Consider the following 15163-nt stretch of genomic DNA (forward strand, 5'->3'; position numbering starts at 1 on the left):
ACTGCTTGTTCTGCTTCTCATCTTCCTGCTTCCTGGTTTCATCTCTTCCTCCCAGGACAAAAAGTTCAGTTACTCTGAGCTGGACCTCCGGAAGCCCAAAAAGTTTGCTACCTTCTCCTTTGGCCTGAGGAAGAGGAAGAAGAGGGACGAGGAGAACATCTCAAAGAGCACGGGTGGCCTTCACAGCTCGGGCATCGAGGACCATGATGAGGTAAGATCGCCCCCAACACGCCAGGATCAGGGGTTCACTTAGTTTCTCACTGCTGCTACCAGCTGCTGGATCAGGGGTTCACTTAGTTTCTCACTGCTGCTACCAGCTGCTGGATCAGGGGTTCACTTAGTTTCTTACTGCTGCTGCCAGCTGCTGCATCAGGGGTTCACTTAGTTTCTTACTGCTGCTACCAGCTGCTGGATCAGGAGTTCACTTAGTTTCTCACTCACTGCTGCTACCAGCTGCTGGATCAGGGGTTCACTTAGTTTCTCACTCACTGCTGCTACCAGCTGCTGGATCAGGGGTTCACTTAGTTTCTCACTGCTACTACCAGCTGCTGGATCAGGGGTTCACTTAGTTTCTCACTCACTGCTGCTACCGGCTGCTGGATCAGGGGTTCACTTAGATTCTCACTCACTGCTGCTACCAGCTGCTGGATCAGGGGTTCACTTAGTTTCTCACTCACTGCTGCTACCAGCTGCTGGATCAGGGGTTCACTTAGTTTCTCACTCACTGCTGCTACCAGCTGCTGGATCAGGGGTTCACTTAGTTTCTCACTGCTGCTACCAGCTGCTGGATCAGGGGTTCACTTAGTTTCTCACTCACTGCTGCTACCAGCTGCTGGATCAGGGGTTCACTTAGTTTCTCACTCACTGCTGCTACCAGCTGCTGGATCAGGGGTTCACTTAGTTTCTCACTCACTGCTGCTACCAGCTGCTGGATCAGGGGTTCACTTAGTTTCTCACTCACTGCTGCTACCAGCTGCTGGATCAGGGGTTCACTTAGTTTCTCACTGCTGCTACCAGCTGCTGGATCAGGGGTTCACTTAGTTTCTCACTCACTGCTGCTACCAGCTGCTGGATCAGGGGTTCACTTAGTTTCTCACTCACTGCTGCTACCAGCTGCTGGATCAGGGGTTCACTTAGTTTCTCACTCACTGCTGCTACCAGCTGCGGGATCAGGGGTTCACTTAGTTTCTCACTCACTGCTGCTACCAGCTGCGGGATCAGGGGTTCACTTAGTTTCTCACTGCTGCTACCAGCTGCGGGATCAGGGGTTCACTTAGTTTAACCTCTCTTTAACCCTCCACAGAGTCCGGTCCACCTCAGCCAGACGGATCTGGATCAGACCGACCCAGGGATGCTCTTCAGTCTGTCCCAGCCAGAGCTGGACTCCAGCAGGACGTTTGACATCCCGTCTCCTCCACCTGTGACCACTAACCAGTCAGAATGCTCCATCCCGTCTCCTCCACCTGTGGCCACTAACCAGTCAGAATGCTCCATCCCGTCTCCTCCACCTGTGGCCACTAACCAGTCAGAATGCTCCATCCCGTCTCCTCCACCTGTGGCCACTAACCAGTCAGAATGCTCCACCCTGCCTGAGCGCTCCTCCGTCACCGTGGGAACCCGAGCAGAATCTGAGGGGCCCCATCCTATGGCCACCAGCTCCACCCCCCAATCTATGGCCACCAGCTCCACCCCCCAACCAATGGCCACCAACTCCACCCCCCAATCTATGGCCACCAACTCCACCCCCCAACCAATGGCCACCAACTCCACCCCCCAATCTATGGCCACCAACTCCACCCCCCAACCAATGGCCACCAACTCCACCCCCCAATCTATGGCCACCAGCTCCACCCCCCAACCAATGGCCACCAACTCCACCCCCCAATCTATGGCCACCAACTCCACCCCCCAACCAATGGCCACCAACTCCACCCCCCAATCTATGGCCACCAACTCCACCCCCCAACCAATGGCCACCAACTCCACCCCCCAATCTATGGCCACCAGCTCCACCCCCCAACCTATGGCCACTAGCTCCACCCCCCTACCAATGGCCACCAGCTCCACCCCCCAACCAATGGCCACCAACTCCACCCCCCAACCTATGGCCACCAACTCCACCCCCCATCCTATGGCCACCAACTCCACCCCCCAACCTATGGCCACCAACTCCACCCCCCATCCTATGGCCACCAGCTCCACCCCCCAACCTATGGCCACCAACTCCACCCCCCAATCTATGGCCACCAGCTCCACCCCGCAACCTATGGCCACCAACTCCACCCCCCAACCTATGGCCACCAACTCCACCCCCCATCCTATGGCCACCAACTCCACCCCCCAATCTATGGCCACTAGCTCCACCCCCCATCCTATGGCCACCAACTCCACCCCCCAACCTATGGCCACCAACTCCACCCCCCATCCTATGGCCACCAACTCCACCCCCCAATCTATGGCCACTAGCTCCACCCACCAACCAATGGCCACCAACTCCACCCCCCAACCTATGGCCACCAGCTCCACCCCCCAACCTATGGCCACCAGCTCCACCCCCCAACCTATGGCCACCAACTCCACCCCCCAACCTATGGCCACCAGCTCCACCCCCCAACCTATGGCCACCAGCTCCACCCCCCAACCTATGGCCACCAACTCCACCCCCCAATCTATGGCCACCAGCTCCACCCCCCAACCTATGGCCACCAACTCCACCCCCCAACCTATGGCCACCAGCTCCACCCCCCAACCTATGGCCACCAACTCCACCCCCCAACCTATGGCCACCAGCTCCACCCCCCATCCTATGGCCACCAACTCCACCCCCCAACCTATGGCCACCAACTCCACCCCCCATCCTATGGCCACCAACTCCACCCCCCAACCTATGGCCACCAACTCCACCCCCCAACCAATGGCCACCAGCTCCACCCCCCAACCTATGGCCACCAGCTCCACCCCCCAACCTATGGCCACCAGCTCCACCCCCCAACCTATGGCCACCAGCTCCACCCCCCAACCTATGGCCACCAACTCCACCCCCCAACCTATGGCCACCAGCTCCACCCCCCATCCTATGGCCACCAGCTCCACCCCCCAACCTATGGCCACCAGCTCCACCCCCCATCCTATGGCCACCAGCTCCACCCCCCAACCTATGGCCACCAACTCCACCCCCCAACCTATGGCCACCAGCTCCACCCCCCATCCTATGGCCACCAACTCCACCCCCCAACCTATGGCCACCAACTCCACCCCCCATCCTATGGCCACCAACTCCACCCCCCATCCTATGGCCACCAACTCCACCCCCCAACCTATGGCCACCAACTCCACCCCCCAACCTATGGCCACCAACTCCACCCCCCAACTAATGGCCACCAGCTCCACCCCCCAACCTATGGCCACCAGCTCCACCCCCCAACCTATGGCCACTAGCTCCACCCCCCAACCTATGGCCACCAACTCCACCCCCCATCCTATGGCCACCAGCTCCACCCCCCAACCTATGGCCACCAGCTCCACCCCCCATCCTATGGCCACCAACTCCACCCCCCAACCTATGGCCACCAACTCCTCCCCCCATCCTATGGCCACCAACTCCACCCCCCATCCTATGGCCACCAACTCCACCCCCCAACCTATGGCCACCAACTCCACCCCCCAACCTATGGCCACCAACTCCACCCCCCAACTAATGGCCACCAGCTCCACCCCCCAACCTATGGCCACCAGCTCCACCCCCCAACCTATGGCCACTAGCTCCACCCCCCAACCTATGGCCACCAACTCCACCCCCCATCCTATGGCCACCAACTCCACCCCCCAACCTATGGCCACCAGCTCCACCCCCCATCCTATGGCCACCAGCTCCACCCCCCATCCTATGGCCACCAGCTCCACCCCCCAACCTATGGCCACCAGCTCCACCAGCTCCACCAGCTGCCAGGATGCAGTTTATGGAGCTCTGTACGGGTCACTTTTCCCTCAGAGTTTCATGTCCTCAGGCTCGTTTTCTCAGATCCGCCGCAGCTCCAGCAAACTGAGATCTGTTCCTGTTCATGACGCCATCGGTTCAGAGAGTCAGAGCTGCGCTCCTCCTGTTTCTGACTCCCGGGGGGGCGCTCAGGTTACAGGACGCACAGCGCTGGTCACAGACTCGGCACAGATGGACGAGAGCGACAGAGCTCTGAGTCCGGCGTACCTGAGCGTGGGCTCAGACGATGGCAGCGTCTCGGAGCTGTACTACAGCGCCCAGGAGGACGATGCAGAGAGCGGCGGCGAGGAGCCGTGCAGGGGGGGCGGGAGGAAAGAGACGGCTGTGGAGCGTCAGGGAGACGAAGCAGCCAGCGAGGAAGGTGGAAGGAAAGAACCACAGCAAGCAGGAGGTCAGAGGTCAGAGGATCCGCCTCAGGGGGGGAAACGGGAGGTTAAAGAAGGCTGGGAAAGGAGAGCAGGGAGGGGGGAGGAGCTTCTGGTCCCACCGGTTCAGCAGGTTAGCAGGCCTCTGGAATGTGATTCTGCCCCACCCCCCGCTGAGCTGCAGGGGGCGGGGCCTGAGGGAAACCAGACCCCCCAAACGGAGGAGGACCAGCCCCTCCCTCTGCCGGGTCGGGGTCTGCCTCGCAGCCCCGTCTGGAGTCCTGAAGAAACGCGAGGCAGCGAGTTGGCTGCAGGAAGCGGCAGCATCTGCACCGAAACTCTGCAGACACACAGCATTCCTGAGGGGGCGGGGCCTGTCGCTGACAGCCCTGAGGGGGCGGGGCCTGTTGCTGACAGCTCTCAGGTGAGACAACAGGTGCCAGTGGAGCCGTCCGACCCGACCGCAGCCGCACGGCGTCCCGACAGAGAAGCTGCAGACACTCACAGGTGAGTGTTTTACCTGAGAGTATCAGTTAGCTTCAGTTAGCTTCAGTTAGCTTCAGTTAGCTTCCACTCTGACAGCTCAGGGTTTAAAGGAGAGCAGAGGGGCAGGAACACTGTGTAGCCTCACATGGTCACCTGGTGGGGCTCTGACAGGTGGAGGTGTGTCATCAGCAAGAGTCTCTCAGAGTTCATTAACGTATCGATCTGATACTCGATGGCTTTAACTCTAATATGCTGATCAGCTACAGACTGATCAGCTACAGACTGATCAGCTACAGATTGATCAGCTACAGACTGATCAGGTACAGACTGATCAGCTACAGATTGATCAGCTACAGACTGATCAGCTACAGACTAATCAGGTACAGACTGATCAGCTACAGATTGATCAGGTACAGATTGATCAGCTACAGACTGATCAGCTACAGACTGATCAGCTACAGATTGATCAGGTACAGATTGATCAGCTACAGACTGATCAGCTACAGATTGATCAGCTACAGATTGATCAGGTACAGATTGATCAGCTACAGACTGATCAGCTACAGACTGATCAGCTACAGATTGATCAGCTACAGATTGATCAGGTACAGATTGATCAGCTACAGATTGAGCAGGTACAGATTGATCAGCTACAGATTGATCAGGTACAGATTGATCAGCTACAGACTGATCAGCTACAGATTGATCAGCTACAGATTAATCAGGTACAGATTGATCAGCTACAGATTGATCAGCTACAGACTGATCAGCTACAGATTGATCAGCTACAGATTGATCAGGTACAGATTGATCAGCTACAGATTGATCAGCTACAGATTGAGCAGCTACAGATTGATCAGCTACAGACTGATCAGTTACAGATTGAGCAGCTACAGATTGATCAGCTACAGACTGATCAGCTACAGACTGAGCAGCTACAGATTGATCAGCTACAGACTGATCAGCTACAGATTGAGCAGCTACAGATTGATCAGCTACAGATTGATCAGGTACAGATTGATCAGCTACAGATTGATCAGGTACAGATTGATCAGCTACAGACTGATCAGCTACAGATTGATCAGGTACAGATTGATCAGCTACAGACTGATCAGCTACAGATTGATCAGCTACAGATTGATCAGCTACAGATTGATCAGCTACAGATTGATCAGGTACAGATTGATCAGCTACAGACTGATCAGCTACAGATTGATCAGCTACAGACTGATGAGCTACAGATTGATCAGCTACAGATTGATCAGGTACAGACTGATCAGCTACAGATTGATCAGGTACAGACTGATCAGCTACAGATTGATCAGGTACAGATTGATCAGCTACAGATTGATCAGGTACAGACTGATCAGCTACAGACTGATCAGCTACAGATTGATCAGCTACAGATTGATCAGGTACAGATTGATCAGCTACAGATTGATCAGCTACAGATTGAGCAGCTACAGATTGATCAGCTACAGACTGATCAGTTACAGATTGAGCAGCTACAGATTGATCAGCTACAGACTGATCAGCTACAGACTGATCAGCTACAGATTGAGCAGCTACAGATTGATCAGCTACAGACTGATCAGCTACAGATTGAGCAGCTACAGATTGATCAGCTACAGACTGATCAGCTACAGATTGAGCAGGTACAGATTAATCAGGTACAGACTGATCAGCTAAAGATTGATCAGGTATAGATTGATCAGCTACAGATTGATCAGGTACAGATTGATCAGGTACAGATTGATCAGCTACAGACTGATCAGCTACAGACTGATCAGCTACAGACTGATCAGCTACAGATTGATCAGGTACAGACTGATCAGCTACAGATTGATCAGCTACAGATTGATCAGGTACAGATTGATCAGCTACAGATTGATCAGGTACAGACTGATCAGCAACAGATTGATCAGGTACAGATTGATCAGGTACAGATTGATCAGGTACAGATTGATCAGCTACAGATTAATCAGCTACAGACTGATCAGGTACAGACTGATCAGGTACAGACTGATCAGCTACAGACTGATCAGGTACAGACTGATCAGGTACAGATTGATCAGCTACAGACTGATCAGCTACAGACTGATCAGCTACAGATTGATCAGGTACAGATTGATCAGCTACAGACTGATCAGCTACAGACTGATCAGCTACAGATTGATCAGGTACAGACTGATCAGCTACAGATTGATCAGCTACAGATTGATCAGGTACAGATTGATCAGCTACAGATTGATCAGGTACAGATTGATCAGCTACAGATTGATCAGCTACAGATTGATCAGCTACAGATTGATCAGCTACAGATTGATCAGGTACAGATTGATCAGCTACAGATTGATCAGGTACAGACTGATCAGCAACAGATTGATCAGGTACAGATTGATCAGGTACAGATTGATCAGCTACAGATTGATCAGCTACAGATTGATCAGGTACAGACTGATCAGCTACAGATTGATCAGGTACAGATTGATCAGGTACAGATTGATCAGCTACAGATTGATCAGGTACAGACTGATCAGCAACAGATTGATCAGGTACAGATTGATCAGGTACAGATTGATCAGCTACAGATTGATCAGCTACAGATTGATAATCTGCTTCAGAGTTAATCAGACCTGTTCTGGTTCAGCGTTTGATCCGAACTCACAGATTTCTGAACCATATTTCATATTTTCTGAACTGTGGGACGCCACAGCAGCTTCTGTACATTTCGTACCTCTGCATGTTGCAGCTGGAGCCAAACATCTGGAGTCACTGAGTGAGCAGAGCTTCGGGCAAAGTTAGAAACGGGAAAGAATGTGTGCTTGTGATCACAACTCAACCGAGAAACGTCTTTCAGCCCAAACACCGATCTTAGCGTCTTTTGAAAACCAGTTTCCTGAAAGTCCTTCAGGCCAAAAAACATAAAAGGATCAAAGCTACCTGAGAGCTAAAGTTTCTGTATAAATTACTGCAAATGTTCATCTGCATTTCTGAGAGGAGCCATTAATCATGTGTCTGGAATAGGGCTGCAGGATTAAATCATGGTTATTTTGATCAATACTGATTATTTATCAGGATTATTCTCTGATTTTATGATATCAGAGTGTTCCTTCCTCTCCTCTCTGAGCAGAACTCTGCTTCCATCAACACTGAGCTGCATTCCTGCTGCTTCTCAGAACCAAACTGCTGATGTTTTTAGCTGTGTTTTAGTTGTGGTTTAGTTGTGTTTTAGCTGTGTTTTTAGCAGTGTTTTTAGCTGTGGTTTAGCTGTGTTTTAGCTGTGTTTTTAGCTGTGTTTTAGCTGTGTTTTTAGCTGTGTTTTAGTTGTGGTTTAGTTGTGTTTTAGCTGTGTTTTAGTTGTGGTTTAGTTGTGTTTTAGCTGTGTTTTTAGCTTTGTTTAGCTGTGTTTTTAGCTGTGTTTTAGCTGTGTTTTAGTTGTGGTTTAGTTGTGTTTTAGCTGTGTTTTTAGCAGTGTTTTTAGCTGTGGTTTAGCTGTGTTTTTAGCTGTGGTTTAGCAGTGTTTTTAGCTGTGGTTTAGCTGTGTTTTAGTTGTGGTTTAGTTGTGTTTTTAGCAGTGTTTTTAGCTGTGGTTTAGCTGTGGTTTAGCTGTGTTTTAAGCTGTGTTTTAGCTGTGGTTTAGCTGTGTTTTAGCTGTGTTTTAGCTGTGTTTAAGATGGGTTTAAGCTGTGTTTTTAGCTGTGGTTTAGCTGTGTTTAAGCTGTGTTTTTAGCTGTGTTTTTAGCTGTGGTTTAGTTATGTTTTAGCTGTGTTTTAGCTGTGGTTTAGTTGTGTTTTAGCTGTGGTTTAGCTGTGTTTTTAGCAGTGTATTTAGCTGTTGTTTAGCTGTGTTTTAGCTGTGTTTTTAGCTGTGTTTAAGATGGGTTTAAGCTGTGTTTTTAGCTGTGTTTTAGCTGTGTTTAAGATGGGTTTAAGCTGTGTTTTTAGCTGTGGTTTAGTTATGTTTTAGCTGTGTTTTAGCTGTGGTTTAGCTGTGGTTTAGCTGTGTTTTTAGCAGTGTTTTTAGCTGTGGTTTAGCTGTGTTTTAGCTGTGGTTTTAGCTGTGTTTTAGTTGTGGTTTAGCTGTGTTTTTAGCTGTGGTTTAGCTGTGTTTTTAGCTGTGGTTTAGCAGTGTTTTTAGCTGCGGTTTAGCTGTGTTTTAGCTGTGGTTTAGTTGTGTTTTTAGCAGTGTTTTTAGCTGTGGTTTAGCTGTGTTTTTAGCTGTGGTTTAGTTGTGTTTTTAGCAGTGTTTTTAGCTGTGTTTTAGCTGTGGTTTAGCTGTGTTTTAGCTGTGTTTTTAGCTGTGTTTTAGTTGTGGTTTAGCTGTGTTTTTAGCTGTGTTTTTAGCTGTGTTTTTAGCTGTGTTTTTAGCTGTGTTTTTAGCTGTGTTTTAGCTGTGTTTTTAGCTGTGTTTTAGCTGTGTTTAAGATGGGTTTAAGCTGTGTTTTTAGCTGTGTTTTTAGCTGTGTTTTAGCTGTGGTTTAGCTGTGTTTTAGCTGTGTTTTAGCTTTGTTTTTAGCTGTGTTTTTAGCTGTGTTTTAGCTGTGTTTTTAGCTGTGTTTTTAGCTGTGTTTTTAGCTGTGTTTTAGCTGTGTTTTTAGCTGTGATTTAGCTGTGGTTTAGCTGTGGTTTAGCTGTGTTTTTAGCTGTGTTTTAGCTGTGTTTAAGATGGGTTTAAGCTGTGTTTTTAGCTGTGTTTTTAGCTGTGTTTTAGCTGTGTTTAAGATGGGTTTAAGCTGTGTTTTTAGCTGTGGTTTAGCTGTGTTTAAGCTGTGTTTTTAGCTGTGTTTTAGCTGTGGTTTAGTTATGTTTTAGCTGTGTTTTAGCTGTGGTTTAGTTGTGTTTTAGCTGTGGTTTAGCTGTGTTTTTAGCTGTGTTTTTAGCTTTGTTTTAGCTGTGTTTTTAGCTGTGTTTTTAGCTGTGGTTTAGCTGTGTTTTTAGCTGTGTTTTTAGTTGTGTTTTAGCTGTGGTTTAGCTGTGTTTTTAGCTGTGTTTTTAGCTGTGGTTTAGCTGTGTTTTTAGCTGTGTTTTAGCTGTGTTTAAGATGGGTTTAAGCTGTGTTTTTAGCTGTTTTTAGCTGTGTTTAAGATGGGTTTAAGCTGTGTTTTTAGCTGTTTTTAGCTGTGTTTAAGATGGGTTTAAGCTGTGTTTTTAGCTGTGTTTTAGCTATGTTTTTAGCAGTGTTTTTAGCTGTGGTTTAGCTGTGGTTTAGCTGTGTTTTTAGCTGTGTTTTAGCTGTGTTTAAGATGGGTTTAAGCTGTGTTTTTAGCTGTTTTTAGCTATGTTTTTAGCAGTGTTTTTAGCTGTGGTTTAGCTGTGTTTTTAGCTGTGGTTTAGCTGTGTTTTTAGCTGTGTTTTTAGCTGTGGTTTAGCTGTGTTTTTAGCTGTGTTTTAGCTGTGTTTAAAATGGGTTTAAGCTGTGTTTTTAGCTATGTTTTTAGCTATGTTTTTAGCAGTGTTTTTAGCTGTGTTTTAGCTGTGTTTTTAGCTGTGGTTTAGCTGTGCTTTTAGCGGTGGTTTTAGCTGTGTTTTAGCAGTGTTTTTAGCTGTGGTTTAGCTGTGTTTTTAGCTGTATTTTTAGCTGTGTTTTTAGCTGTTTTTAGCTGTGGTTTAGCTGTGTTTTAGTTGTGGTTTAGCTGTGTTTTTAGCTGTGTTTTTAGCTGTGTTTAAGCTGTGTTTTTAGCTGTGTTTTTAGCTGTGTTTTTAGCTGTGTTTTAGCTGTGTTTAAGTTGTGTTTTAGCTGTGTTTAAGCTGTGTTTATAGCTGTGTTTAAGCTGTATTTTTAGCTGTGTTTAAGCTGTGTTTATAGCTGTGTTTAAGCTGTATTTTTAGCTGTGTTTATAGCTGTGTTTAAGTTGTGTTTTAGCTGTGTTTAAGCTGTGTTTATAGCTGTGTTTAAGCTGTATTTTTAGCTGTGTTTAAGCTGTGTTTATAGCTGTGTTTAAGCTGTATTTTTAGCTGTGTTTATAGCTGTGTTTATAGCTGTGTTTAAGCTGTATTTTTAGCTGTGTTTAAGCTATGTTTAAGCTGTGTTTTTAGCTCTGTTTTCAGCTGTGTTTATAGCTGTGTTTAAGCTGTGTTTAAGCTGTATTTTTAGCTGTGTTTAAACTGTGTTTAAGCTGTATTTTTAGCTGTGTTTTAGCTGTGTTTAAGCTGGGTTTATAGCTGTGTTTAAGATGTGTTTAAGCTGTATTTTTAGCTGTGTTTAAGCTGTGTTTATAGCTGTATTTTAGCTGTGTTTTAGCTGTGTTTTTAGCTGTGTTTTAGCTGTGATTTAGCTGTGTTTAAGCTGGGTTTATAGCTGTATTTTAGCTGTGTTTTTAGCTGTGTTTTAGCTGTGTTTAAGCTGGGTTTATAGCTGTATTTTAGCTGTATTTTAGCTGTGTTTTTAGCTGTGTTTTAGCCGTGTTTAAGCTGGGTTTATAGCTGTATTTTAGCTGTGTTTTTATCTGTGTTTTAGCTGTGTTTAAGCTGGGTTTATAGCTGTATTTTAGCTGTGTTTTTAGCTGTGTTTTAGCTGTGTTTAAGCTGGGTTTATAGCTGTATTTTAGCTGTGTTTTTAGCTGTGTTTTAGCTGTGTTTAAGCTGGGTTTATAGCTGTATTTTAGCTGTATTTTAGCTGTGTTTAAGCTGGGTTTATAGCTGTATTTTAGCTGTATTTTAGCTGTATGTTAGCTGTGTTTTAGCTGTGTTTAAGCTGGGTTTATAGCTGTATTTTAGCTGTGTTTTTAGCTGTGTTTTAGCTGTGTTTAAGCTGGGTTTATAGCTGTGTTGTCGTTCTGATGGCGATAGAGGGCATCAGATTTTGTCCCTTCAGAGCGACTGAAACCACAAGATGGCAGCAGACACAGACGAGTGTTTTCTGTGTGCGCTGGAAGGAGCTGCAAACATCAGACGCTCCATAACCACAACAGCAGCTTTCTGTTCAGAACACTTTCTGTGGAAACGTGCTGTTCAGGATCAGAGAAGGATTTCTTTCTCCAACACTTCACCACCTCACTGTGACCTCTTACACCTAAAACAAACAGTTCCAGCTCCTGCCAATGCTCACTGAAAGATGAACAATGCATTCAGACAGCCACACCTGAGCCACATTCTTCCTCTGTGGTGGAGCTGCTCTGAGGACACCACCTGCCCACTGGGTGGAAATGGAAGTGCAGTCTCACTCCACAGCTCTGATATCTGCTGATCATCAGCTTTCTTCTTCTGACATGCAGGAATTTTCTTTCTTCTCTGATGATGACAGGTTTGCAGCATAGTTATCGTGCTTTGTTCAGATAAACAGCGATTCTGAATGTGAGCCTGCTTTTTGTGACCAAATATTTTGACGGCGGCTCCTCTCTGAAGAACAAAACATTTTTTCTCTCTCTCTGTGAAGCCTTCGTCTGCAGCCGCTGACTTTAAAAACGTGGCAGAGAGATTTATTTCAGTCCAGGACGTAGACGGCTCCGTCTGCTGACATCAGGTTGAATCACAGAACAGAATTTTGCTTAAATCACCTCAAAACTCAAACATGAATCCTGTTCAGAAAGTTTAGAAACCACTCAGTCTGCACAGGAGTGGCTCCTGATGGAGGCTGCGTGTTAACAGCTGAAGATGAAACCTCTGCTGACAGTGTTGGGACAGTGAAGCTGAAGGTGAGCTGGAAACCGAGAGTTACGGATGCCCATGATGTAGACCAGATATGGGCAACTGGCGGCCCGGGGGCCGCACACGGCCCTCGTCCTCACTCAGTACGGCCCGCAAATAGATCAATAATAATTTAATAATTAAAAAAAAACTAAAAAAAACAACTTGTAATTATACTGTTGACCGATAGAGGGCGCGTCATACGCAAACAATAGCGGGGCCCGGGCCTCTTTCCCCAACAGCGAATAGGAAGCTGTGTTTTTAGCTGTGGTTTAGCTTTGGTTTAGCTTTGGTTTAGCTTTGGTTTAGCTGTGTTTAAGCTGTGTTTTTAGCTGTGTTTTAGCTGTGTTTTTAGCTGTGTTTTAGCTGTGGTTTAGCTTTGGTTTAGCTTTGGTTTAGCTTTGGTTTAGCTGTGTTTTTAGCTGTGTTTTTAGGTTTGGTTTAGCTGTTTTTAAGCTGTGTTTTAGCTGTGGTTTAACTGTGGTTTAAGCTGTATTTAAGCTGTGTTTTTAGTTGTATTTTAGCTGGGTTTAAGCTGCGTTCCTCAAGAACCGACTAACCAGATAGTGTGACCCCTCCGTCTGGTTGTTCACTCTGGCATGTCCTGCCGAAATGGCTGCCGGAGGGAGGGAGGGAGCCCTGGAACTTAACACTGTGTGGATCACCGACTGGTCACAGGATGCCAGGAGTGGGTCCTGGCTCCTGGCTCCCAATGGCCAGACCCAAAGCTGAAGGCAATCCGGATTCGGATGCCATATGCGTCCCCCCAGCTGAGAGAGGTGGTCCGGTCTCCTTGGGAGGCGCCATGGTTCCCCCTGGAGTAGTTTCAGCAGCACTGGAAACCATGGCCGCCTTGGCCAGTTGGGGGCCACCAGTAGCAGTCTGTGGTTTAACTCTTAAGATTAACTCTTTCCAGCGTCACACGAATGAGCGGAATTGGAGGAAAGGCATAAAGAAGATGGGGTGGCCAAACATGAGCCAAGGCATCCTGTCCCAGAGGGCTGGTCCCCCCCATCAAGGTGTACGGCCCTGAGGCTCAGGAAGTGGGGAAATGCCCACGTTAGGAGCTGCTGTGACACATGCAGCCCCTGCTTGGACCTGGTGCCACCCTGATGATTTATGTGATACACTGCTGAGGTGCCGTCTGTGAGAACACGCCGCCCCTTCAATACAGGAAGAAAATGTTGCAGTGCAAGATATGTTGCCCTGAGCTCGAGCACATTTATGAGAAAGAGGCCGTACCGTAATACTCTGCTGGGTGTCAGGCTGCTCTTGGAGTAATTGACTGTGAGGCCCAGCCGGTTCACATGTCCAAGGTGCCAAGCAGCGTCTCCGACTGCCTGCTCTGCAGTTGGGGAAACAATTATCCAATCTTCCAGATATGGCAAGATTGCCAAACCCCTGGCTTGTATGGGAGCAAGGGCCGCTGCCACGAAACCTGGTAGATATGCGAGGGGCAAGTGAGAGACCGAGCGACCTAATGGCTTTCCCTGTGATAAAAGGCAACGGGTATTTTATTTTGTGAAAATAACAGGAAGTGCGTTGCTCACTGCGGCTAGCTTTAGTAGCGCCGAATTCGTGGGAACAAAATTGTAAACAGCCGGTATTTTGTCAGGTTTTCAACACGTTGGGGATCTAAACGACTACTTTCTCACCTGAAAATGTTTCAAATGTTGCTAAAGTTTACAGAGTTTAGAGCTTAAGAGAAATCAGCTTCAGGCCGGCTGATTTCGGCTCGGGCAGGAGCGCAATGCATTGTGGGTAAACGCACTGCATACTGTCTGATCGATCAGTATGTAGTATTTAGTAGGCGGTTTCGAACACAGCCATGGTCACAGGGGACTTTGTTGGTATAATAACTCGACCTGCACATATGTGAGATGGAGATATCCAGTGCTGACAGCACCGCCCTCTGGTGATCAGGAAGACTGAAACAGAACTCTGCTGACAGTGTTGGGACAGTGAAGCTGAAAATGACTTCCGTCAGGGGAAGAGGTGGTCCCTGCTCAGCTCTGCTGAGGGAATGTTTGACATTCTGACTGTATTTCATGAAGCTGTCAGAGAGCAGCTGTCTGTCACACATGGATCGAAGACAAAGGATGAAGCTGATCAGCCTGAAGCCCTTTGAGCTGCTCGACTGCATTCTGACCGGCTCACGTTTCTCTGATTTGGGTTTCTTTGTTTGTCTGGTTCCTCTGACAGCAGAGTATCTGTTAAACAACACCAGACATAATGTTCCTCCTTAGCGTGCTGTTAGCGAGTTCATTGGGTGGAAGATGGATCCTCAGAGCGGTCCATGATGTCTCACAGATTTCACTTCATGTGGAGAACTCCCATTTTTCTGGTTTCAGATAAAAGAGTGAACTTTGGACCAACAGACACAGACACAGGTGCATTTTTCTGCTCATACAACTGGATATATGAGTCTTTTTGACATTTGAACTTGGATTAGAGGATAATAGATCTGTGTGGGATGATGCATAGGTCAGGGTTAGAGTCGGTTTGGAGGAACTCTGTCATTTAATTTGCCCTTTTCATAAAGTTCAGGAATTAGTCAGAATGAATCCTCTGCGCCTGGAGCAGTTTTGGTGTTTTTCTCTCACTCCTCCTCCATCTGTGTGCTGGTTTCTGTCAGCTTCAGCTTCCTGAACAGCTGAAGAATCTTTCTTTCTGATAGTTTTCAGCA

The 15163-nt window shown here is 47.8% G+C and overlaps 1 protein-coding gene across 1 annotated transcript in view; it reads left to right on the forward strand.

Moving 5' to 3' along the window:
- The first annotated feature begins 3982 nt into the window (after positions 1-3982).
- The window catches only part of crybg2 (crystallin beta-gamma domain containing 2), a 66108-nt gene continuing 54927 nt past the window's right edge, over positions 3983-15163 (forward strand). The window contains exon 1 of the mRNA XM_075449713.1: positions 3983-4869. Within this exon, the coding sequence (XP_075305828.1) occupies positions 3998-4869 (872 nt within the window). The 5' untranslated portion in view covers positions 3983-3997. The remainder of the gene's footprint in view (positions 4870-15163) is intronic.

The sequence above is a fragment of the Odontesthes bonariensis genome, chromosome 18 (genome assembly GCF_027942865.1).
Source record: "Odontesthes bonariensis isolate fOdoBon6 chromosome 18, fOdoBon6.hap1, whole genome shotgun sequence".
In the NCBI taxonomy this organism is placed as follows: Eukaryota; Metazoa; Chordata; class Actinopteri; order Atheriniformes; family Atherinopsidae; genus Odontesthes; species Odontesthes bonariensis.